This window comes from Dermacentor albipictus, chromosome 10 (assembly GCF_038994185.2).
Source record: "Dermacentor albipictus isolate Rhodes 1998 colony chromosome 10, USDA_Dalb.pri_finalv2, whole genome shotgun sequence".
In the NCBI taxonomy this organism is placed as follows: Eukaryota; Metazoa; Arthropoda; class Arachnida; order Ixodida; family Ixodidae; genus Dermacentor; species Dermacentor albipictus.
Window position 1 is genome coordinate 6,074,835 of NC_091830.1, and position 25,568 is coordinate 6,100,402.

Genomic DNA, 25,568 nt, shown 5'->3' on the forward strand with positions numbered 1-25,568 from the left:
CAAAAAAACAGTTTCCAGCCACATGAACGACAATGTTCTGACAGTTGTGACGAAGGTGTGCGCACACCTTCATCGCAATTTAAAGGGCGCCATTTAAATTGTTGTTGTGCTGGCGTAACCTTTCGTTAAGTCAGGCGCCAGTCTGTACAATGCACATTCTTCCACACGATAGTGGGATGTTATAAACGACGCCACAAGCTGGTAACAAATCGATTAAGATGGTTAACAGAGCACAGGTTCCTCCGTGACCGGCCTGTTTTTTTTTCTTTCTACTGCGGCACAAGCTCTTCCGACTATGTCCCCGAGTTGAAAAAACAACATACACTTGGCAATCTTAAGCCAAGGTCAACGTATGTAATTACTGCTGATTTCTTCGGCCTAATGGTGGGGCTTGTGCGTAGGCCAAGACGAGATGCGGACAGCGTCATCAGCGCCTGTCCTGTCCCCTGTCTTGAGTTGCCGTCATTTTTTCCGCTGCTTTTACCATTCCTACGTTTATCATTGTGGGCACGAATCGATGTGGCCCGACCAGAAATAACGCGCGGAGAGGTGGAGGTGAAACGGCTTTGACGGCGGCGCCTGCGCGGTGTTCGGTTGTTGATAAACTGAGTGCCTCCCACCCGGATTACCTTTGTCAGGATGATGCGCATCGGATCATAGATGTGCGCTGTCTTCTTTTTACCTGAGCTATACACCAACCACATGAGCGTTCCACGTGGTGTCGGCGCATCTCGTTAAGACGCACCCCGGCCGCCCACCTGAGGGTTCCGCAGGCATCGTAGCATCCACACCGTGCACAGCGACAGCCTGCAACCGAGCGCTGTCCTTGCGTATTTTGCAGGTGAGAATAATTGTCAAAGTTACTTGGTCCTTGCGTGTACAACTACCGAGCAGAGCCAACGCTGTGTCGCAGCTCCTCGTGCGAAAGACGCACTGCAGTGGCTGTGGTAAAAAGCCGCTGAATTGTCAAGATTGCTAAAAGCACTTCTGGCGCTGCGATTGCTCAAACGCCACGGGAATGGTTATCGTATGGACGTGTCTAATCATCGTGTCTGCGGCTTGAAACGTTCTTCCTACGTTACTTATTACGCATTGTACTTCTAAATGTTCCAGCACTAAATGTCCATATTGGATTCGACTAGTACGTGTCCTCAGTGAACTAAACAAGGCAGCTTCTTTATGTTTGGTGACAGTAAAGAGAGGTAATGGGCGATGTGTTGTGGGTGGGCAATTGGAGCTGTGGCTATAAATTACGTATGCCAGCGCCCTAGAGCGTTATAAGTGTGTCTAAGAACGAAAATAATTTAGCCCGTTGCCCTGGCAGAACTACAAATGTCACCGAGATTAAATTTAGCGAAAGTGGGTGGAACGATACAAACAATCTATGCGCGGAGTTAAGTGAGTTGGATCAAACGCAGCCTTCGTAAAAAAAAAAAGAAAATATGTCCTAATCAAGTTTGAGAACGTGTGGTACGGCCGCTGTCAGCTACGCTACCCATTCTCCCAACATAGCTGTAGGCTGCAACATGTTTATATTTCGTAGAAATGGGAGGGGTGGTCATGGTAAGTGACATGGCAGACATAAGCTTTACGTTCCTGGACCACTTAGAAGCTTTAATATAATTACTGAACCCTCAATTTTCCCCCCTATATTCATGCGTCATAAGACGTACATAGTTGGTTTCTCCGAGGTCCTCGGTGACATAATCAAGGTACCTTATATAGTTACATTTGGCTAAAGTAAGGAGCGCGTCATGGGCAATGTACAAGTAAGTTCAAAGTGAGGGGACAAATTACGACATTTGCAGTGAATTACGCATGCAAGCGATCCGGAGCTTAATCAATGTGTCTTACGAACAAAATAGAATTTTTCCCGCTACACCGGGAGAACTGGACACGAAACCATGATCAGATCTAGCAAAAGATACCAAGGAAGGCTATGGTTAGTGTTCTGGTGAAGTAAAATGTCTGTTGATCAATTACTGGCTTTTAAAGATTGCTAACAATAAGTGCTCGAAAACGTTACATGCGAGCAAAGTTTCGAACGGAACCGTCATATGCGGGCGACTTCTTAAAGTGCAATTACACGAAACTGAATCTTACTTCAACTGCTCGAAAGAAACAGTTTATCTGGAAATTGGTTTAAACATCTGCCGACGTTTTCTTCTTTCCTTTCGTGTGAATATTACGAGTCCTTTATATAAACTGCACTTCGTTAACTAGCGGTAAATTTTTGCTGTAGACTTATACATCAAGTAGTATTATTTATAGAATTGTGCAAATTGTTGCAAATGTCTATATATATATGCGCTGTAGTATTGCGACTGTGCGGGATCAAGGACTTCTGTCGGGCACTCGTTGCCTTTTGTCACTGTATCACCTTCAGATTTTATATAGTGTAAAAATTTATATTTTTTGGTCCACCATGGTTCACCATCTGTGACTGAAACGGTTTGCTCCCCCCCCCCCCCTCCTGCTCCACTGGTGTCCCTAATGGCGACGTCTGGCGAAGACGCCAAACTACGCCGATATTTGCAACGTACCCATTGCAGTGCTCTGAATGTAGCGGCCACGACGGACATAAATAAACTGGCCTACATACTTGTTATGTTTCCTGTATCGTGGAACAAGCAGAGCAAGAGCCTCTGCAATCAGGTAGCTATAACAGTCTATTCTATTGGCTAGACCCTTTGAATGAGGGGATCGTGGTCTCCCTGTAACACAAACCAAAATATGAATGCCAGATGTGTTAGTGTAAGGAATAAATACAAACGAAATCCGTGCAAAATTCGAGTGCTATAGAGTCAGTCAGTAAATTGGGCAGTGCGATTACAATATAATCTGTCACATACAAAGCTCGAAGCTCTTTCGAAGATGTCGGCGCATGCGTTGCAGTAGCCTTGAAAGCTGACTTCTCCACAATAATGGTAATTTTGAGGTAAAGCACGATTTTGTAGTGTTTCTTTTTCTTTTCATTTGATAGCAAGTGTAGGTGGAGTAAATGGGTACGTGTAAGCGTGAATGTCTCGTACGCTAGCAAGTAAAGCCGATTATGACTGCGTGATCCGGTAGTGGTGCAATCCTGCAATTAACCTCAAAAATCTCAGTCCCCATTCCATGTCAATGGAAATTAGAATTTGGCCACTTCTATTTCTTGCTATGGAACAGGAAACTACCGTACCAAAATATGGTGAAATGTTATTATAATTAAAACTCATTTAGTGTTGTAATCAATTCATTGGTGATTGGTTTTATAAACTACCCATATAGCTTAACCTTCGCTCCAGTGTATCAAAACTGCTGCTATGGACGTTGCGGTAACTTTCCAGAGCCTAAATTAAAATTTCGAGACATTGAACACAGACTATCGAAAGTTATACGTTAGGATTTGTAAGATGAAATGGGCATATAACGGGCATCACAGGTGGAGCCGACACGTGTCAGGTTGTCCGGAGGCTTTGTGCGAACATGAGACATAGCTATGACAGTGAAGTACAGCACAGGACAGTACAGAGAATAACTTCCTTATTACATTTGTCGAATAGATGAAGCTTACATTCCATTGTTGCGCGAGGGAGCCGCATGTCTTTTAAAAAGTAGCGATAGATAAGGTCATTGCAGATTGTATTCGCTTTTCGTCAGTATAGAGCAGCTGCTGTCCTTTGTGGATGGCTGTTTACGTCTGTCACACGACGCGTATCTGGTTATATGACTGTAAATAAATACTAAGGAAAACACTAACTGCGTGTAGTTTACACTTTGAAGTGCTCCATTGTGCACCTCATTAGTGCAGGAAGATTGCTAATCAGTTCGTAAAGCGATAGCCGGTGGCACGGTCTCGTAAGTGTTCGGAAAGCCAACCGCTCGTTCGCCTCTGCGTGGTTGGTTAGAATCGCGCTTTCGTCAGCGGCCGTCCGAGACAGCCGGGTGGTACCGCGCATTCTGAAACACGTCACGCTTCGGCCAATCACTTCCAAAGCGACCCCGTCGTCTGCTCAGAGCGGAACCAGCGGAGGGGTGTTCCACTTTGGGTTCGGCCGCTGCTGCGCGGCACCGCTTGCGTGCGTTGCTTGCCTCGCAGGACATGACTTGCCTTCGCTATCCGTTTCGCGCTGTCCTCCCGCTGTTGCCGACCGCTGTAGGTGCGTTCGAAGAGACGACAAAAAATGAATCGCGCCGTGACCCCGAGGTACACCTTCCGCTTGCTGCGCAGCAAACTGAAGGAGACTCGGGTACCAGCGTTCCAGTGGCCATTCCACGCAGAGAAAATGACATTTATTATATCATACGCCTGGTCCGGTGTTGTGTGTCCAGGACCACCCTGGCGTACGTTGCCAGAGCTTCCTGGTGACGTTTGTGGGGACGCCCGACTCTCACGCGTTCCCCCGATGTTGTTTTTCCCCGCATGGCTCTCGCATCTCTTGTAATCCGGCTTGCCCGCGTAGCTAGGCGCCGCCGGCAGTCAGTGTAGTTTCATATCAGTACAAGAGATGGCGCGATTGTTGCGCTGCTAACGCCACCTGACGGCGGGGTTTGTCGGTCGCGACAGTAGTACGCCTCTTCTCTGGGATCGGCGAGCTGCAGCGACGCGTGCGCCGACAGGCGTCGCGGGTTGTACAAAGTTTGTGCAGCGCAATAAAAATGGAGGCAGGAAAGGAATACAAAAACCACATGGACTGGGGCTGACTTCCTAACTGTTTTACTTAAAAAAAGGAAACATAAAATACAACTTTCAAAAATGCGAGCATGGCATCACAAACCGAAAATATCGTAAGTATAACCAAGCGTAAAGTGCATTTCTTTCACTGTAATATTCAAACTAGGAGCACTTGTACAGCTAAATATGTGTGTAGTCCGCGTACGCCTCGCTAAGGCCGCTTCAGATGTGTTGAGGAGTCCGATGGAGTCAAAGGTGTAATATGCGTGGCATTATGGCCGGTTTACTTAAGTGAGCTTCGCCTTTGTACAGGGGTGCTCCGCAGTGACGCATACCAAGAGTTCAAAGGGGCCACTGCCACGGAACAGCGCCCAACGTATTTTTGATACGTTGAATTTGATGTCTAAAAACTGATTTAAACGTTGGAAACGCACTGTAAAGCCAATACTAGCGTTCTTGCAATGCTCGAGGGAGTCTTTAGTTGTAGATAATTCAGCAAATTTACTAATTGTGAAATTATGCCTCTAATTATTTCTTACTCAATTATAGTATCACTGTTATCTTCGTGCTAATAATCTCCATGGCCAGGAATAGGTGTAAACGTAGTTCAATTTTTGTTGATGTGAAATGGTACTCGGACTTTGTGCGATCACCGAGACGTATTAGTAAGTGTACTGGCAGCCACTCAGAGCTGATCTGTCTGATATTGATGTGGCGCGCTCTCTACGGTAAATTTATCACTAAAGTGCGGCGCTCCCGAACTACAGTAAAGGGGCAACCGAATCAGAGATCTCTACACTCTTCCCATCTTGACTCTGCACTCTTATCGGCGGGTCAAAGGAAGTGCTGGAACTTGCCTGGATTGAACTCCTTTGGCTGCTGAATGACGGTCAGCGTGTTATGCATGGTAACGAGAGCGCCCGAAATTTGGCCGCCCCTTGAAAACGTCCCCTTGGCGCTGGCTTTGGCAACCGGGGTCGCAGGAAAGCTGACCCAGACCTTCTACTTACCAATGACAGTAATTGCGCGAGCAACTTCGTCTAAAGTGTTGGCACAGAGAACTAAGCCATTCAGACGAATGGTCCGCTTCCGAGAGACCTCTGGAAACTCTGGAAGCACAGCGCGCAAAGGACAGTCCTCGTCGCACTGGGGGTCCCACGATTCACACCGGTCTCTTTAACACGTTGGAGCAAGGGTGTGACATGCAGAGACAGGTACAGATTCACCGTCTTCAAGCGTCTGCCCATAGAAAAAAAAATATATGATGATCTAGGATAGCAAATACAACACCTCCTGTTATTGCTGCTATAAAAGTGTTGCCCATACCTCGAAACGTGGGCCCCGCACGCCACCATGCCAGAAGAGCACACAGGTCGAAACGTCTGGCGTCACAGACACCTTGCGCAGATCAAACCACTACCTACTACACAGGTGCTGCACTACAAAATGTGTCATTGTGTCTGTGTCATTCGAAATCACCACCTTAATGTTCTAAAACAACTGAAAGCGGAGTTATTGGCCATCTAAACGATTACTCCACCCTGCAAGCCTACATAATATAAGAACTGATATAAGAACTGACAGCCAGGCGGCCTGCATTCGCTTTCGCGATTCAATCCTTCCTCATCATACCTTCGAAAAGCTGAAGTCTAACACCAAGTCTCATCGACAACTACGAGTGGCGATTAAATTGACACCGGGACACTCATCTGTAAACACGAACGAACTGCCTTGTGTCCCCTAGTTGAAGTCCTACATCATTTAACTCGTGTTTTTTTTTTCGTTTTTAAGGCTAAGCTTTCTTTGATTCTTCCTTCGACTTTTCCGGTGCTGCTGCTGCCGCCGACGCCTGGCACACCGCGTCGGGGGTGTGGTTGAGGGCGTGTGTATACATGCTTTTTGCAAAGGGGAGCGCAGAAGCGGTGCGGAAAAGGGAGCCCGACAGGAAGGACGCTTACCTGCAACTAAGTATGTATTTTCAGAGACAAACCTCGCCCTTGGTTGAAGTTTCTACTCCCCCTGCTCTGTCCCCCTCTCCCCGAAGTTTTTTTTGGAGGGGAATGATTTCTGTGAGGCCACTTGCACGTGCCGTTGTTGCTATCACCTACACTATAGCGGTCATTATTTTTGTAGTGATGCATGCCCCGTAGTTAGGCGATTTTTATGTTTAAAAAATTGTAAACTTTTGTTCACAATTCTCGATGGCAGCGCATGCGCAATAAGGTTCCTGGTGGTTCGTCTCTTAGAATGTACTTAGTTGCAGGTGAGCGTCCTTGCTCTCCGTCTCCCTTTTTCGCACCGCTTCTGCGCTCCCCTTTGCAAAAATCATGTCAAACCAACTAGCCCAACAGATTACTGAAGAGTTTTAGGTTAGGGGACGCAAGCGTATTGCGTACGCAAGAGCTAGGTGCAACGATACTGCGCGTGCATATACCCAGACGTAGAGGTCTGCGCATGCGCAGTACCGTGGCCCCTGGTTGTTGCGTAAGCAAGCCTCTTGCGTCCCCTAACCTAAATCTCTCTACTATCCTAATGTGTACGCATGACAGGAGCGAGTCAGATAGGAAAGGCAACGCTAGAAACTTGTTTGGACCCCACTGCGTCGAATGTGCACCATGCCCTCTGGAGCTCCCTCGGCGCCGCCACAATATCCTCTTTACAGCTGTAATTATGCGTGTCTCCCCTTAGAAGCATTGTAGAATCTGCAGCGCTTTCCTTTCTACTAACGTGTGAGTCCAGAGGGCGCATAGAACTGTAGACAGGAGGGAGGAGAAAAGGCAGCTCCCATACAAAGGCGGGGGGGGGGGGGGAGACAAGGTGATGTGAGATGGCAAGGAAACCCTACTTCTATACGACAGTGGTTGCGGAGAAACTGGATAAGCTTAAAGGTCAACTCCGGCGTTTTTTTTACCATATTAGGATACTGTCATTTTCAATGGCATTGACAGTCCTGTAACAGGTAGGGTGGTTCACTTTGCTTAGAAATGCATCAGTAATTTTAAATAACCAATAAACGAGATGCCGAAACTGCAACTGGTATAGCTGCTTCGTGTGACGTCACGATGAGTCGATGATGTCAGATCATACACTACGATAATATAAACGCGCGGTACACATGGCGTTAATGACAAAGAAGCGAAGCTAATGATGTCTCCTGACGACACAGGCAGCTTTTGCAGATGTTCCCGACTAGACAGCGGCGATTTCAGAGACAGTGGCGGTGTATTCTCTGCAGTCACAAACAAAGGGTGGCCAGTAGAAAGCCACGAGTTGGGAACACAACCAATATTTAAAATTTATTCTCAGGAAAACTAAATGACTTGCACCCATATTGTTTGCACAGATAACCGGAGCACAAAAGAGAACGTATATTCAATATTCTATTAAGATCAGTGGACATCGAAAAATCGCCGGTGTTGTCCTTTATATTCAAGGTACAGTACAGTGCGTTGCTGCTATTTCTGTAAAATAAACAACATGCAAATATGTCAAGCGGACAAATTACTCAAGGTGTGCAGAACCGCATTAATTAAAGCGCACCGCAGGGTGCAGGCGACGCTATGGAAGCGGTCGACCGTCAAATCAACACTTAATTCTGTTCCCGCCGCGGTAGCTTTGCGGCTATGGCATTGCTACAGAGGTCGCGCATTTGAACCCGACCGCGGAAGCCGCATTCCGACGGGCGCAAAATAGAAAACGCACGTGCACTTAGATTTTGGGACACGTTAAAGAACAACACGGTGTCAAAATTAATCAGGAGTACGCCACTACGACGCGCCTAATAATCCGATTGCGGTTTTGGCACGTACAACCCTATAATCCAATTCAAGTTTAATATTCTTCCACAATGCTATGTGCCATGTGAGGCAATGGCAATCCTCAACCCTCTCAGAAGTTATAAAATATGGCGCACAACAACGCCTCAAAAAAACAAAACAAAAAACAAATTACACCTCTCCCTGTGTGTTCTGTGTACTACGCAGACAAACAGCACTGGTGCACGTAAGGTAACGTTTAACGTCAACTCACCACTCTCGTGTTGGAGAATACGCTGAAGAAGTCAAGCATTCGCGGTCAACATCACCGTTAATTATCGTCAGTCAAAGCAAACTACACAGAAATCTTCGCTTACATCGATTCCCACAGTGCGTGGGATCTGCATAATTTTCTTTCCTCGTTTCACCGAATGCTTCACCGAAAGCATTCAGCGGTTTTTGTGACAGCAACTATATGGACACTCCATGCGATTTTTGTCGTCGCCGTGATGTTCCGCATAAACTCCTGGTGCCCGTGCGAGGGCTGCCAGGGCAACTGCGGGGTGGTGAGCGCAGGATGGTGGTCCATGGCTTTGCATGAACCGGCGCGGTGGCTTACAGCGGCTATGGCGTTGCGCTGCTGAGCACGAGGTCGCTTGATCGAATCCCGGCTGCGGCGGCCGCATTTGGACGGGGGCGAAATGCAAAAACGCCCGTGTCCCGTGCACTGGGGCCAAGTTAAGGATCCCGTCGCAGTGAAAATTAATCCGGACTCCCCCCACTACACCGTGGATCATTATCAACTCATGGTTTTCGCACGTAATACCCCAGAATTAAATTCAACGGCTTTGTGTGCGCCATCTTCCTGCATGCACGTACGACGTTGTACGCCACGTGATCGAGCGCGCACAAAGAGAAGAGAAAGCGCATCTCGTATACACCAGAACACCGTGAATTCAAAGGGCGCCGCCATATTGATGAGCGCCGGTCGCGCCATCTATCCCAAGCGCCGCGAAGTAGCAGGCCTGGGCTGCCATGCCGGGAGATGCGACCCGGCGCGGAAGCGAAACTTGGGCTTTTTAGCTGGGCGGAAGGCGTGTTTCACGTTTTTTCTAACCTGTCATTTTCGCTGTCTGGATTCAATCAAACTTCAAGACCTCGTGCAAGTCCACAATGGACACACTGAGTGCTGTGCAGACTGCAGAAGCGAATACATCGGGTAGGTGCGCTATTACGTTTGTACAAACCGCGCGCTATATGCTAGAACACCTGTGAGCTTTTTGGCACGTAACCTGTGAAGGAATTTACAGCACTGTGTTGGTGCCATATATTATTAAAGCACGCAGAACACTGTCATCTGCACTTTCAGTTTGGTCTTGTTTGTAATGGTCTCTACTGGGTTGGCCGCGCTTGGCAACCAACTGGCGAGGTCGTTTGACTGCCTGGTTAGCAGACACCTGCCCTTCACCACCTGCACACTGAAAACAAAATAGATGTTATAGTAAGAAGGGCTGTAGTTCTTTCCCATGCCATCACTTTTGCGAAGATATAAAGTCCTCTCAAAATGAAATAGAAAATACACCAGGCCAATTGTATCGTGCAACCACTTAAGAGTACAACATTCAGAACAAAAGCCTACAGCACTCGAACAAGCAGCATATGATGCTAAACCTGCACTCATTGGAAAATGAGGTACTACAGTAGTTATAATGTTCAACTACATGTGCAGTCAAAGCCCGTATAACAGAGCGAGCATGACAGATGCAGGTGTTGTACAGTTGCACAAACCATGACAGGGCACGTAAAATTACCATCCCTACTTAAAGCTGCATCATCAGGACCCCTTTGGTACAAGACAACAACCGCACCTGCATTCCAAGAAATTAGCCCCACCAACTGCAGCTACCTGGTACCAGACCTGTTTCGCTTGTGCGAGGCCATCGGATTGTTGGCGCTCCCTTAGAAAAGAAAACAGTAAAAAAAAAAACTAGTGAGAACGATCAAAATTTTGTTACAAAATACAAGAATAATTAAGCACCTTATTTTCCTATATTTTGCGCTTTGCCCCGCATAACAGCCCGCACGCAGTTTAGAGCTCAGGAGGCTCAAATGAATTCGTTACGAATGGCACCTGCAACACCAGCTCGTAAAGGTAGGTGCGCTGCAAGAACACCTTCGGCGACGAGTAGTAGTCGTTTACGTTTTTGTGGACGCATGCTACGTGACGAGCAGACTTCGGTTTACTTTCACTAGCAATAACGCTCACCAGCAAGGCCTACAACTTGTCGTTCACGCTTAATGGTCATTCCGTGCACCAGCTGCAAGTATCGCTAACCGCAAACTCAACTGTTCCGCTTAACCGTCGGGAGCTCTGCCTGAATGAAAACACGAAAAGGCTTGCCTTTTTGTTATAGCCAAGGCGAAGCACCGGCCCGGGATTCTGCTCTGTAGGCTTGTTGCCCAGAAAGTGCTCGGAGCAAACCGCGTATTACGTTTGTAGGGCGCAAAGTTGAACGTGGCACCAAAATATACACAGATCGAATACTCACTCGTGCATTTTCACTGGGTTGGTAGTTCTTCCTATTCACTGCAGCTATCCACCGGTGGCGCAGCTTGGCATTCTTCGTTGCGGATGGAAATCGGCGCAGGCTGAAAACACCGCACCGGCACGATTCCCTACGTGTGTTGTGCTCTTCGCAAACAGCGCTAAGCAACCTGCTCCTTTTCCGCTGGTTGTTTTGGCATCCAAACACGACGCAATGATGCCCAGATGACTTCTTCTACTTTGTATCCGTGTGAACGGGCACATTTCCGCACTTTGGAGCCCTAGAGCTGGCGCTTGCCATGTCTACTAGTCGCCGGCGAACACACTTTGGCAGCCCAGTACAAAATAGCGCCGGTCGACCGGGCAACCCGGGTGCGAGAGTATGCGTTCGGTTAGTCTGGGTGCGAGACTAGCGTGTTCTGGTCTATACTAGCCCGGCTAAGCATGGCTGTCCACGTGACCGAGCGCGTGCGCGCGGCCCGCGCGCTGCATGCTGGGAGGCCACCTGCGGCGCGTGTCAGCGCTGCAGGGCGAGCCGAGATGGCTTCGTGCGCGCTGTCACCCCGCACGCCAGTGTGCAAACAAGACTTTTCGCAGTCTCTTTGCGCTTGCATCAACATGTAATTTGCTGTTTTTCGTGCTGAGTAATAGTTGGAAAATATATGCTTTATCGTTCAAAATGAATACATTGCGTTCTCTGGCCTGCCAATGGATTTATAAACGTCATTTCGCTTTTCGTTGTTTATTTTGTTGCTTTGTCGCGAGCCACGCATGCTCGCGCTGAAGCGAACGGCAGAGCGAAGCGTTGCGACAGCTGGTGCTCGCGGTCGTCGAGCGAGATCTGTTCGTGTTTACCTGCGCACCCGTAGGCACCGTACACTTGTTTTAATAATAATAATAATAATAATAATAATAATAATAATAATAATAATAATAATAATAATAATAATAATAATAATAATAATAATAATAATAATAATAATAATAATGATGATGATGATGATGATGATGACGACGACGACGACGACGACGACGACGATGATGTTTATTTCCCATCAAGAAAGATGGAGGAGGCTGCAGGTAAAAGCTGCATGACCAAACAGCCGCTTGACAGGGGCGCGCAGCCGGCTCTACAAGGCGGCAGTGAAAAGGTTACAGGAAAGAACATCGAAAACATACATAGGCACCGCATAGGCAGCGCTGTTTCTAGCAGGATGGAAAACCAACAAGCCCAAGCTGCTATTCTAGCGAAATACATAGGCACCGAAATAGACACAAGGAATGAACACAAAAATCATCCAATGAGAAAGACTAGATACCTTATACATAGTGTTGCCGTATTGCAGCATTAGTTATTTTTAAAATGTCAGCGGTACTTTTGTTGTAATTGTTCAGAAGAGTGGGCAGGGTGAAGGACAGTTTTTCTGTAGAGTAGTTAGCCCGAGGGGTTATAACATTCTAGTTTTCTTTGTGACGGGTAATGTGTACGGAAATGTTCTCTTTTAGTGATGATAAGTAGCGTAGAAACGTTCTATTTTCAAGCACTTCGCGTTTGAAGGCTAGTGTTAGCTTATAGTCGTAAAGATTTTTTACTGGTATAATGTTTGTTCTTAGAAAAAAAAAACTGTGTGCATAGCTATTGTATGGTAAGTCATAAAGCAGTCCGACAAATTTTTTCTGGAGGACAAAAAGTTTCTGTAAGTTGGTTTGAGTAGTTGTGCCCCAAACCGATAAACAGTAATTTAGATTAGAGTGAAAAAGCAAATTATAAAGAAGTTTGACCTTGAACGGCAGATATGTTCTCAGGCGAGTTAAGACGCCAACTACACGAGTTAACTTTGTCAAAACCGTCTCAATGTGACTATCCCAAAGCACATTATTAGAAAAAGTTACGCCAAGGATTTTAATGTGATCAGTTATTTCTAGTGGTTCGCCCCCATACGTTAAGTTTACTGGAGCGTTGAACTGCTTCAATTTCTGCCTAAATATAACAGCTTTTGTTTTATTAACATTTATTTTCAGCTGGTTTTCTATTGAGCATTTTTTCAGGTTTATAAGGAGGCAGTTTGCTGCACTTACCAGTTGATTACAATCGGGAGCTGTTATAAAAATACTGGCGTCATTCGCATGTAAAATATATTTTGGTTTTGTACAAATATTTGTGAGGTCGTTGATGTAAATATTAAAGAGCAGTGGACCCAGAATGCAACCTTGGGGAACACCTCTAATAATAGATATTAAGTCAGATTGATATGATTCAATTTTTACAAACTGTTGCCGGTGTCTTCGCGGATTCCATATATTTCAAGTTTTTTAAGTAGTGTACAGTGATGAATACAGTCAAAGGCTTTAGAGAAATCCACATAAATACCCAGTACTAACATTTGTTATTCAAGATGTGATAAAATAATTTTTTTCTGTTCAAGTAACGCCATTTCCGTAGGTTTGTTTTTGCTGAATCCAAATTGTGCAGGTGACATTAAATGGTGTTTATCAAGGAAGTTGGACATTCGAATATGGATAACTTTTTCTAATCCCTTGGAGAATATGGGTAGTACAGAAATAAGTGAATTCTTAATGCAAGTTGCACGGCTGATAAAACCACGAACCTTACTTCGTGTAATTGTCTAGTACCTTGCTATCGCTATCAATGCTTGGCCTTTCGGGCGAAAGTACTAATCTTTTTCTAATGAACGATGGCATTTGTTAAACTTCCCGCTAAGCCTATTCGGCGATACGGACGGCGACGACGTCACGCCATTCCCAGAGAAAGGCCAAGAAAGCTTTGCTGTAAAAGAACGTCTGTTGTTCGGAACTTCGCCACTTCGAAAAAAAAAAAAAATGTCGTTGAAGTTGCTGCCTAGTCGTGATAGCATTTTCTACTTTCAGTGGCATAGCCAGAATGTTTTTCGGGAAGAGGAATGGACGGGCGAGTGTTGTAGCACGTCGTTTCATGCTACGGCTTTTCTGGCAAAATGCCTTCGGCCAATGACAAGCAGCAGGCGTCATTTGTTGGATCAGAGGAGGAACAGAGGACATGAAAGAAGTATCGCACGCGACTCGCCTTCTTTTGAAAAAAAAAAAAAACGGTGAAGGGAGAACGACCGGCTGTAAAGTCCCGGTTGCAGTGGTATCACGCACGCATAGGTCACCACGACAAGCGGATACTCACATATTTTGCAAGCTCCGTACTCACTCGCACTCTTCGGCACTCACTCTCGTCCCTTCTTGCGCCCACTTACACATACTCACCAACCCTGGTACGCAACAGTTAAGTTCCACTCTCAATCAACGGTCTCAGTCACTAACGTTGGTGCCGACGACGTCGTCCCAAAATCAGCGTCACTCACGTTCACCGGCGCTCGCTCCCGTTCACAGTCGCGTCCAATTGCACTTGGTCACTCGTTAACGCTGTGTACCACGCCTGTGAAGTGATTGTGGAGCAAGTGTTCTCGCGAGTGAGTGAGCACGCCGAGCTGCGCGTGGCAATGCAGAGAAAATGCAGCGCACGCCTCCGTTTCACAAGTGACGAGGACGGCATGTTCCACACGATATGATAGGCGACCTCTAGTGAAGCTCACTTTCAGTGTTCCGCGGCTAGCAATTGTTGCTGAACAGGTATCGCTTTTTTTTTTTGAATCTTATACTCGGTGCACTTCGCAAATGTAGAAGAAAAAATGAAGATTCCTTTGGATAACCTTGTCCTCCTTAGGGCCCTTCGCCAGGCCGTGTCGAAGTTTGTGGTTCTATAGAGTTCTAAAGTGCCATTCGCAGATCGTTCTACCGCAAGATTTTTTCAGAAATGGTTAAGCAGTAGTAGCCGTGAGAGCGCAAATGAAATGTCGTTCAGCAGTGTTGAGAAATTAACCCTTCCGCAGCAGAGGCTGTTTCCTGAAAAAGTGCCCAGAATCCTGCTTTCTCGCACAAAGGAGCCGAGGGCGCATTTCCGCGCATTTGCAGAGGTTTTTTTGCGCGCTTGCCGTATGGGGTAGAGATTTGTATGGGGTATCACCAATACCACAAAACATGAATCCGACATTACACGCAGGAAGGAGAAAAGCTCGAGCAGAATACATAGACAAAACAACAAAATACTTGGACACTGCACGATTCACGGATGCTTCACCATATCGGGCCAACGCAAAGAACATGGTGGCAGTTGTCGTAAACCGTAAAGGGAAAGTCACGGCCTGTGCTTCGGTTTCCCGAGCAACCATTTTAGAAGCCGAAGAGATAGCCATCGCCTTAGCTATACGAGAAGGCATAGAGCGCAATGCTCCACTAACAATAGTCACTGATTCTCAGGCCGCATGTAGAAACTATCAGAGGGGACAGATCAGCGCGAGGGCACGCCGGATACTTACCGAAATCAACAGAGACCTTGACGTCAGATATACCCAAACGATAACATGGGCCCCAGGACACGAGGGTGTAACTGGGAACCTCCATGCAGATCAGGTGGCTCGAGGTTTTACTAATTGCCGAGCTGCCCATGGCAACATGGTGGAGGACCCGACACCCATCGATCCAAGTTCTAAAGCGATCTTGCAACACTACAGGGAAATCAGAAGGCTCTACCCAGCCCGGCATAGGAACCTTTCAGCCATGGACTCAGCGACGTTACGCAGGCTCCAAGCAGACACATACATAAACCTACATAAACTGCATATATACTACCCAACAGCATACAAGGACATATGCCCGTGGTGTGGGAGCACGCCAACGCTCTACCACATCACATGGGAGTGCACAGCTCACACAGAAGAACAAGAAGATAATAACACGAGAGCGAGGTGGGAGGCATTGCTATCCAGCTCCGCCCTTGGGGATCAGCTCAGGCTCGTCCGCAGGGCAGAAAGTATGGCGAGGGCCAGCGGTGCCTTGGAATAGGGGCCCGACCACACGGCGTTACCCCGTTTTAGGGGCAACGAAGTTCTTTCTACGAATAAAGTTTTGTTCTTCTTCTTGCCGTTTCGCGGGGATTCCCCAGTTCCAGTTGCTGCAGTCTCCTAGAGCGCCGTGCAGGCGGCGCACGTGTGACGTCAAAGCACCAGGCCTGTGACGTCACCTCGCTGGCGGCCAGAGTGGTGCTTTCGCACCGCGACGGTCTGTACGCAGTGCCCGGACCTGGTGAGGGTTCCTCCAGGAACGGGCGGAAAAAGAAAAAGGCCTGTTGCAGACAACGACAACAACAAAGCAAGGGCGGCTCTCTCTCTCTTTATTTGCGAATAGAGGCTCTCTGTACATCCGACGTGTTTGGGGCGCCTTGGTGCGGCGCCTATTGCACACTGCCGAGGCTGCCACGGCCCGGACACTTATACGTGGGCTGAGGCCGCCGCCATCTCTATAAAAACAACAAAGGCGCGCTGTATCAATAAAATCAAATAAAAACAAAATAAAATGCTACATATTTTTTGTTGTCGTTTAAAAAAAGGAAAGAAAGGAAGAAATACAGACGGCGCTCCCCTTTTCTGTGTGAGTTTGTGTGGCTGAGATCGTGGAAAAGGGTACGACGACGTGATTGGGTGGGAGGGTGGGCTGGAGTTAGGAACTCGGTGGTAGTGTTGGTGACGGCGCTCTGATCAGGTACGGGGGGGGATGTGTTCACTCCAGGAGAAGAAGAAGAAGAAGAAGGACAACTAAAAAGGGGGCGTTACACCGGTTGAGTTACAGAAACGGCCGTGCCATCATTCGCGCCTTTCACCTTTCCTTCATCGGCACTGGGTGCCGGTTGCTTTCACAGCTGTAATGCTCACGCGCGCAAGGATGCGGTCGCTAACCACTCCAGGCTGCAGGATGCCGGCAGCCAACCTCGAAGGCGTTAGTTGGCTAGTTGGTTAGTGGGCGACGGGTCGACAACTTACACAATACCGCGGGCCAATGCTGCGTCGAGCGCGAGTTCCCATCTCGAATGGCCCGTTTGGAGGACATTCTGACGCGACTGCGTCGAGCAAACGATCACGGATGCTGCACGCAGGGCTCCTTTTCTGAAAGGAAAAGCAACCTGCGGCATTCAAACGGAGCTGGCGCGAGGACGACGACTGCAGTGTAGCCCAGAAGGTGTAGCGACCCTAGGAGCGTGGAGAAAGACAAAAACAAAAGAGCTCGAACAGGCGGGGAAGGAGGGGGGGGGGGGGGCAGCAGCCATTGAGATCATTCATCATCGCCCACGAGCGGGGCACACGCACACACAAAAAGAAGGCACGGGGTTCTTCATCGGGCGGTTTCTTCGCGGCCGCGCTGCGGGTTGCCGCTCGGTGGTCGCACCCTCGGCTACGGCACCGACTCCGGCGCCACCATGAGCCTCGCCATCTTGGCCGGCGGCTGCTGGGCACTCTTCTCCGGGAGCGGCGCTCTCTTGCGCACTTGGAAGTAGTCTGCGAGGAGACACACGGCAACACACACACGGTTACAAGGCGGTGCGCGACTCATCCCCCGCACTCGGAGAGAGAGAGAGAGATAAATCCAAGTCGGGTTGGTAAGAACTCGTGGTATACGGAAAGGTAAGCGTACAAAACACGGGGACACAACGACAACGACGTTTTTGTTTTCCTGCTCCTTGTACCAGCGTTGTGTAAGCCTGAATTCATGTATACCATGAAACTACAAAACGAGAAATCGGGAACCAGTATAACTGCTCCGTTCTCCTAAGCATTATTGTGCTTAGAAGCCGGCGGTCGAACAAGGCATGTCTCTGTAGACAACGTTCTGTCAGCCACTACTTATTGTCGCTGCCCTTACTGTCACTGTGCGTGCTGGACGCTGCCTGAAGTGACCTGGGCGTCGAACGGTCGATACTAAAGGAGGCCCCGTTCCGACGACTGCGTGCCCCCTCACAGCCTTCCTATACGAGAGCAGTCGGTCGATTTGGTGGTAATTCGTGTCTTGAAGTTCACGTTTCCTATATAGGACACTGATGGTCTGCACGCATTGAGATAACCAACCACTAGGGTAAAATGACAGCGAGAACTGAAACTGGCGATAAGTGGAGGTGCCATCGAGGATAACGAAGGAAAAATAAATGAGAGGGAGAAGTAGCGACACCTTATTTACACCAACTTGCGAGCACAAGCTCGTCTCGGTGGGCGTCTTTTCTTGCGGGTTGGCAGGCCGCACCATGTCGTAGTGAAACTGTATAAAAGCATGGGCGCTCGTTTTTACACAAATACTAAAAGAACGACTACTGAAATGCAATGTCTATAAGCCATCACCTTCCGGTTAAGTTTTAATGCAACCGCCACTAGATGAGCGCCACGTGGAAGCGCGAAGCAACGTAAAACAACATATAAATGCATGCACAATAATAGATCGAGTCTAGTCTTAGCATCGGTGATCTTTCCTTTTTTTTCTGATCTGCGTTCACCGTAAGCAGTACGCAACTCTTCAAATGACCAGACTCGGGCGACTTCTTTTTACATTTCGAGCTATGCTACGGCATAAGAAGCGTAAGTACAAAAATGGTGGCCTTTTGGCATCAGTCTACTTTTGGTATTCGTTTACTTTCCAACGCGACGTTCACGAGGTGATCATGTCAGAACTGCGCTGACTTTTATTCGTCGATAAACACGGAAAGCATCACTCATCTGCTAACAGGCTGCGTGTGTTATAAGCGTAAGCAAACTAATTAGAGCGCGGCATCTCACTCTTGAGTAAGTGCCGCAAAAGCTCCGTGAAATGGCGATTCCCTGCCGCACAACCATGCTATGTGGCGAAGCATCGCGTCGTTCACGCTAGACTTTCTTTTTTTTTTCGTTTTTAGCCGTGGAATGAGGGGTACGCCACACTCCTTACCTCGTTCTGCTTAGTAATGTTCCACTTGCTAATCGTAACATATGCAGAGCTAATGTTCTAGCACTTTGGCTCTTCCTTCGGTCAAGCTTCTCGCCACCGTTACTGATAACGGCTTTACCGTAGCCTTAATATCTTAACAGTAGAAGTGGACTGCGCGCGTCCTGGCCACTTCTACCTCTGTTTTCCGTGCGTTTATAGCGCAGTAACCCCCTAATTACAAGATGAGCTATCATGTCTGTAGGCTGTGGGTAAGTCTCACTTTACGATTTTTCTGCGTATTTTAGCTTCACAAATTCAATTAATTCAGATTCTTCCTTGCGCCACATGGAGCGCCTGGATACGGGCGGCTCGAAAATCTTTTTTCCGTAACGAAGTCCGACGCTGAACTCCGGCGGCGGATTTTTTGGGACACGGGGCCCTTAACGCTGTCGTGTTAAAAGGTCCTACTTGGTGGAAGAGTGCAAATGCGAGTATAGGTGGACTGGCGATTGCAACGCCGTCGTAATGAAAAGGACGGAGGAGACACAGAAAAGGTAGTTTCAATCTCTTGACTGCTGTTGTGAAGGGATAAAAAGAACGAGTTATCGAACGGTGATATACTGGGAAGGACGTTTCACACGTATTCAGCGAGCTGGAGGTACCGCTCACGTCGCAAGGACAGCTGAAGGGCAAGCAGTGCTGCATAGCCGTGCCAGGCCTAAAGTTCTATCGGCGATCGGGGGTTCCAAGCAGCTGACGTAAGGACGGTGTCGCCAATAAATGCAGTGGCGAGGAAGCGTAGAGTTCGCAGTATCGCTTTCGGAGGGTACGATGCAGACGGGATCCAAGAGCCGAGACGGTGGCCAGAAGGCGAGGTGGAGGAAGCACAACTTCCACGGTATACGAGCAAGTACGAGGGCGGCCTCAACCGCGGCGAACGCTTTGACGATGTTCGATTATGTGGTGGCTCGATGTCGGTGCAGGGCTTGAACTTTCCGCTTACGTGCTTTGCCGCGAGTAAAACGTTTCGGCCGGTATCGCAGGGACGTCGTTGCGGGGCGCTTATAAAATGAACGCCGCGACGCCGGGGATGCTCGAGAAAGACGTTGTTCCTATAGTGCTAGGCACTCGCACACATCAGCTTTCTTTTTATTATTTTCTCTCTCTCCCACCTATCGCATCCGTTTGCCCCTCCCCCATACAGGGTAGCCAACCGGAGATCATGTCTGGTTAACCTCCCTGTCTTCTTTGCCTTTCTCTCTCTCTCTCGGCAAGGAAAGGCGCCGATAGGAAAGCGATCGTGATAAGAACACGTGTCAAAACAGAGAAGGAAGCAGATCTCGAGCAAGAGGTCACGACATCGAGGAAAACCGAGAACAGCGGCTGACAGAATAGAAGGCGGACGATTTTAGTGTGCAAAAAAAAATCATGATAATCAAACACACGGAAGCGCAAATAAAGGGCGAAGGGGCACGGTCTGTTCTTCTGCTCATGGGCCTTCATCTTCGTGTGCCTGCCCATCCTTGGCGCAGGAACGCTCCACAGTGATCACCTACTAACGCCACGGCCTTCCAGCGGCCACCTGCTGTTCTCGGTGTGTCCACAGCTCCCTGCGCTGCGAAGCCTGACGGAGTTTATAAGTTCCACGGGAATAGACGCCCTATAAGCGCCCGCTACAATCGCTGGCAACTTAACTGAGGACTGCCACCTGTCGCGCATAGTGGAGTCTATTAGGCTTCCGTTAGGCCGGAGGCACAACACTGACACTCCGATCGGCGATAAACTGAAGCAGCTGAGCAAGTCGACGAGGGAAGCTTAACTGGTGTTTACACGCACGCACGCAAAGGCTTTTGTTCAGGCGCTTAGCAATCCTCTCGGAGCATTTTCTTTTCTTTTTTACGACAGGTGCCAATCATATTGACTTTCGATAGGGCTCGTGAAGGTTTCGGTAGGAGTAACGGTCCGGAACTTACGGTTCTGTCCGGGGCTAAACTTAATCAGCTTACACCAATAAACTACTCTTTCAAAGCTGTATCTTCGTTAATTTTACGGCAATAGGTTCTACAATAGAAAACAAAATAAAAGCCAAAGTTACAATTGTTTTTTTTAAATTTCGCTCCCTTACCACAGCGCAGACACGTCAGTGTGCGGTTACCAAATTCATAGTATTTTCTCGTATTTGCGCTGTTGTGGCAAAACGAAAGTTCACGAAACATAGCAAGTTCAGTCTCTGGCTTTCTTTCTTATAATACAATGTAGTCGATCACTACCAATAAAATATTAACTAGGCCGAAGCAGATTCCTTCAAAATCCACGTTGTGACGACGAACTGCTAGTGAAATTCTTAAAACGGGATCCTTCGCGTGTTTTCCGGCTTACCTATAGCCTCCTCTCAAGGCAAGAGTGGCCTCTTTGGCATTGTAGAAAGGTAGTTTAACAATTATTTTTCCATTTGGTCTTGCTTTAAGGCTCGCCACATTAGCCAGTAAAACTTATAGCCCTGCGCTGTACATACAGTCACTGGGTTGGCACTTGGTATATTACGGGAAATCCACGGGACAACGGATTCTCGTGAGTATTGCTGATCGCTTCGAGGTAGACTGTAGGTGTGCACAACTAGAGAAAAACGAAAAAAAAAAAGAAGTGGACCCTTCGGTATAAATACTATCCTGGAACCTTTTCTCTAATCACAGGGCCAGAGAGAATGGTTTTCTAATCAGTCCCATAACGCTAAACGTGATAATTTTTCAAGACGTCTGCGGCCTAAATCAGCAATGGCAACAGAACTCGGCAAGCACCCACTGTAGCTAAGCAAGGCTGCTCCAGAAAGCCACTAAGCGACTTGACTTACAAGCGTGTCGTCTGTCGAACTTTTTCCGCTGGCATTCGAAGAGCTGCGAACCAGCTTATAAACGTGGTTATCGACTCCAGAAAACTACGCCGTTATACCATTTGTTTTACCCAACTAAAGCTCTACGCGCAGAGTGCTGCTGGCGAAAAGAAATACCGGCGAAAATTCGCAATGACCCCACCGCCTTCTCGGCCGCGGCATCCAGCGCGGGACAGCGACCTCGCATGTGACCGCGACATGGGCCGCGAGCAGCGCAAGCCGCGAGAAGCGCAATCTAGCAACAGTGTGCGAGGTCACGAGAGCTGCTCGTTTCTGTCACCTTCGGTAGATGGCGCCAACAACCCTCGTACGCCGTTGTCGCTTCAACGCGCTCGGCGACCGACCCACGCCCCATTCCGGAAGAGTATAAATTTTGGGGGCCTCGCCGCAATTTACGCGCAGAAATTTAGTGTACGCGCGCACCGTGCCATTTGAAAGCAACAACACACGCAATAGCAGAACCACTAACGACGCCAACACGCGCCACAGAAGACCACTCAAACTGCGACAGCCCCAACGTTCGGCTGTCCCGTCTACGCCATTTGCGATGCGTGGAAGCTGGCCGTCGGCGGCTAAGCCTAACCTCAGGAGCCAAAACCGCGTCGAACATAGCAAAAACAGCACGATCGCCGTCGAACGGCCACTTTTTTTCTCTCACGACGACCGTCCACCACTTTCGCAGCGTCGCCAAACTCACCGGAGATGAGGCGTTGCTTAGGGGATGACACTGGTCGCTGGGGTCGCTGCGCTATCGGAGCCTCAGCGTCCTCTGTTTCCGAAGCAACGACGGCGTCCCCTGCTTCCGACGCGCTGCTGGGCGCAGCCGCGGGCCGTTCGGCGACGCTCTGCCATTCGAAGCGGCCTGGCAGGGGCGTCTCCGTGCTGAGATCGAAGTTGTACGCTTCGGCGAAGCAGGCGAAGCGAGCACGCTTCTCTTCTTCCAGGTCGCGCTTCACCTGCTCGTGGTCGACGTCGAAGAGACATCGTCTGGCGGCGGCCGTTCGCGCAGCGGGGACCGGCCTCACCACGGGAAACGCACGGAGGAGAGTCCGCGACATGGGCATCTGACGCAGGTTGACAGCCACCGTGCCTCTCATGGTCCAACGGAGTGACGCAGCGCGCGGGCACCTTCGGAGTTGAGCCGACCACGAAGCTTCTAAGGCACCACCGACGAGCGAGCGAGCGTGGACGACGGAGAACCTCTCTCTCTTTCGCGTTGTCGTTTCTCTCTTGGCCGCTGCTACCGCCTCGAGCGCCACCGTCGCAGCGAAAGCGAAGCTGCCGCTGCCGTTGCGTCAGTGCCAGTCTTTCCTCCTTTCCCACAAGAGCCACCTCTCTCTCTCTCTCTCTCTCTCTCCAAAAATGGACAGAAGAAAAAAGGAAAAAAAAGACAAAAGGAAAAAAGGACAAAAAAGAAACGTTGTGTCAACAAAGCACTCCGAAGAGTTCCAGCAAGTGGCGGGCTTGGAGAAAAAAGAAAGGTGGCGAGGAAGAATGCCGGCTCTAACGTGGGTTATGATGGCTGGAAGAGGCGTAATGACTACGCGTACATGCTACCGTTAAATGAAACTGCGTACGCGTGGAAGATCAATGGGAATATCGTGCGCGACAATCGAAGTAATATTCGGAAATGCAGCATCGGGGTTTCGATGTCCTCTGTCATTGAGCGAGAAAGTGAGTGTGTTGCCGTGCAACACAGCAGCCGCGTTCGTTCCACGTGTACCGTTTTCATAGAGCTCATATATGTAAGTACTCCTCCTATGCCACACTTGGGCGGAACTCGGACCGTCCGAACATCGAGGCGACAATGACGCGATTGTGCTTTTGTAGTTTTTCGCGCCATGTGCTACACCAAATCATGCATCACGAGCTCACCCAAAGTACTACGAACGCTTTAGCCACTGAATTGTGAAAGGACGAACGGAAGTGGGACGGCTAGAAAATGCAAATGCAAAACAGAGCGAGAGAGGGAGAAAATGAGGATTAGTATGTGATGGAAAAAATCCCATGTTTTAGATGTCTCCATCGGTTGGTTTTTCTTTCTATTTTTCTGCTTGTGATTTTTTTTTCAGTTGATCAGTTACGTGTGTCGTGTTTCGTAATCAAACAACTTACACGTACAGTTGGCAACAAAAGCTTACGCTGAAATGAGTTCCACGTCAAATGCGAAGTTTTGCTCTATTAAAGCATGTCGTTTCTAAGGAATTATTAAACAGGTCGCGAAATTTATACTACAAATCGAAACTTTGAATCCGAGTCCATATGGGGCCAGGCTTCGCGGAAATTCAGATTTATCGCAAATCCCGTGTCTCGCAAACTTTTGTGGCTGGCTTTACTCTTCAAAATTCGTCTGAAGGACGAAGAGAATAACGTGTTTACCGTTGTGGTTACAGATGCAGTCGTGTAAGACGACTAGCGGCTTCTGAAGCGAATTTAACGACTGTTCTCGAATAAAAGACAGGACTCGTTTATGCGACTGCTGCTTTGAAACGCCAAATATGAAAGGCGGACTTCGCGCCGCTTAAGCAAGTTCCGCCTCGTGGCAATGTCATCCCCGTAAAACGCAGTCGTTCCCCTTTACGTCCGAGCCCACCGGCGACAGGCCCGTGGACTCCTGAACCGACTCCCAGCGGGAACGCCCCCCCCCCCCCCCCCCCCTGTGCCCCCTCCCCACCACCCCGAAATTTCTGTATGCGGCCTGCTTAGCCTCCGGTCAAGTGCCCTCCCCTTCCCCTAAAAATATTTTCTGGCTATGCCACTGGTACAAATGAATACCAAAATAACAGGAAACTACGCTTCCACGTCAGTGAAACAGCTGCTCCCGAGGTACATCAGTGAATCCAAAATCGGCACTCACTCTCGAAAGATTTAGGACATGTGTCGGACGCTTCGATTCTATGGCTGCTGTATTCAGATACGGGGGCGTAATGCAGAAACACTTGGGTGCCGACTGTTCGGTTTCCCGTTAAAGAACATCGCGAATTCGAAATCGATCCGCAGCCCTTTCTACGGCATCCGTCGTAACCCACCGTGCAGTGAATATGGCAACTGCCTGCGCGCATACACGACAAACGTGTGCGTGATGGTGCCACTTCCTTCCATGGTTTAACCTTGCCAGACACGGGTATTAAACCGCATCCCTTATTTATAATTCAAGAGCCAACGTAACTAGATAAAGCGCACTTCCGGGTGTTCTCCAAGTCATTATTCATGCGAGGGAGACCGAAACACGCTGCATTTGAATGCGGAAGCTGCAGCAGCCGCCTCCGCTGTGGTAACGTGGACAGAGTAGAAAGTGAATCTCGACCTTCCCAACTTTAGACTCTCTCTCTCTCTTTCCCTTTTTTTTTTTTGTAGAAGTAGCTCAAAAACGTATCTGCTTCTTCAGGCACTGCGAAATGCGACGCACAAAGATGTGCCGGCGGTTTCACCCGTTCTTTGTTTTTATCGCAGTTTCGCCCGAAGGACGAAGCATTCAATGTATTTAATTTAGTATCTATGCTTCTAGCTGGCTACCTAAGCTAAATAGTATACATTACCAGCTGGGCGGACACCCAAGTCAAATTTAACAAAAGAAATGTAACTAATTACAAGCCCCGTATACAAAGTTTAACATTAAAAAATGAAAATAATTACAAGCACAATTATAAAAACAAGCAATTGAAGGCAAAGACGCAGCAAAAACCTTTTTGCGCAACTTAAAACTAAAACTACATCCCTGATAAAACTCGGTATTAAACGAATTCGTAAATGAAACTAAAAATAATGCATATTATTTGTTAGTTTGCTGAGCTAGCAACAAGCGAAAACTCGCTCCAGCGTATTAATGACGCTAACGTAGGCTCTGTGTTAAGTTTCCCGCACTTCAAATAGAATTTTCAGGTATCAAACTCAGCGTAGCAGATGTGATACGTCGAGTTTTGTTGTTTTGATGGGTTCGGTTCCTCTTAA

The 25,568-nt window shown here is 48.3% G+C and overlaps 2 protein-coding genes across 3 annotated transcripts in view; one reads left to right on the forward strand and one right to left on the reverse strand.

The window, feature by feature from the left end:
- Window positions 1–715: 715 nt before the first annotated feature.
- betaCOP (coatomer subunit beta) overlaps window positions 716–25,568 on the forward strand; it is a 164,309-nt gene continuing 139,456 nt past the window's right edge. Inside the window, exon 1 of one of the 2 annotated variants that reach the window (XM_065454516.2) lies at window positions 716–841. The gene's annotated coding sequence lies outside the window, so the exon portion shown is untranslated. The remainder of the gene's footprint in view (window positions 842–25,568) is intronic. The other variant, XM_065454518.1, reaches the window with a different exon arrangement.
- LOC135920284 (cyclin-dependent kinase inhibitor 1B-like) lies at window positions 16,159–22,889 on the reverse strand. Its single transcript, XM_065454457.2, has 2 exons — window positions 22,315–22,889; window positions 16,159–17,334 (listed from the first exon to the last, which is right to left on the reverse strand). Exons 1-2 carry the CDS (start codon window positions 22,712–22,714, stop codon window positions 17,231–17,233), a joined length of 504 nt encoding a protein of 167 aa, XP_065310529.1. The 5' UTR covers window positions 22,715–22,889; the 3' UTR covers window positions 16,159–17,230.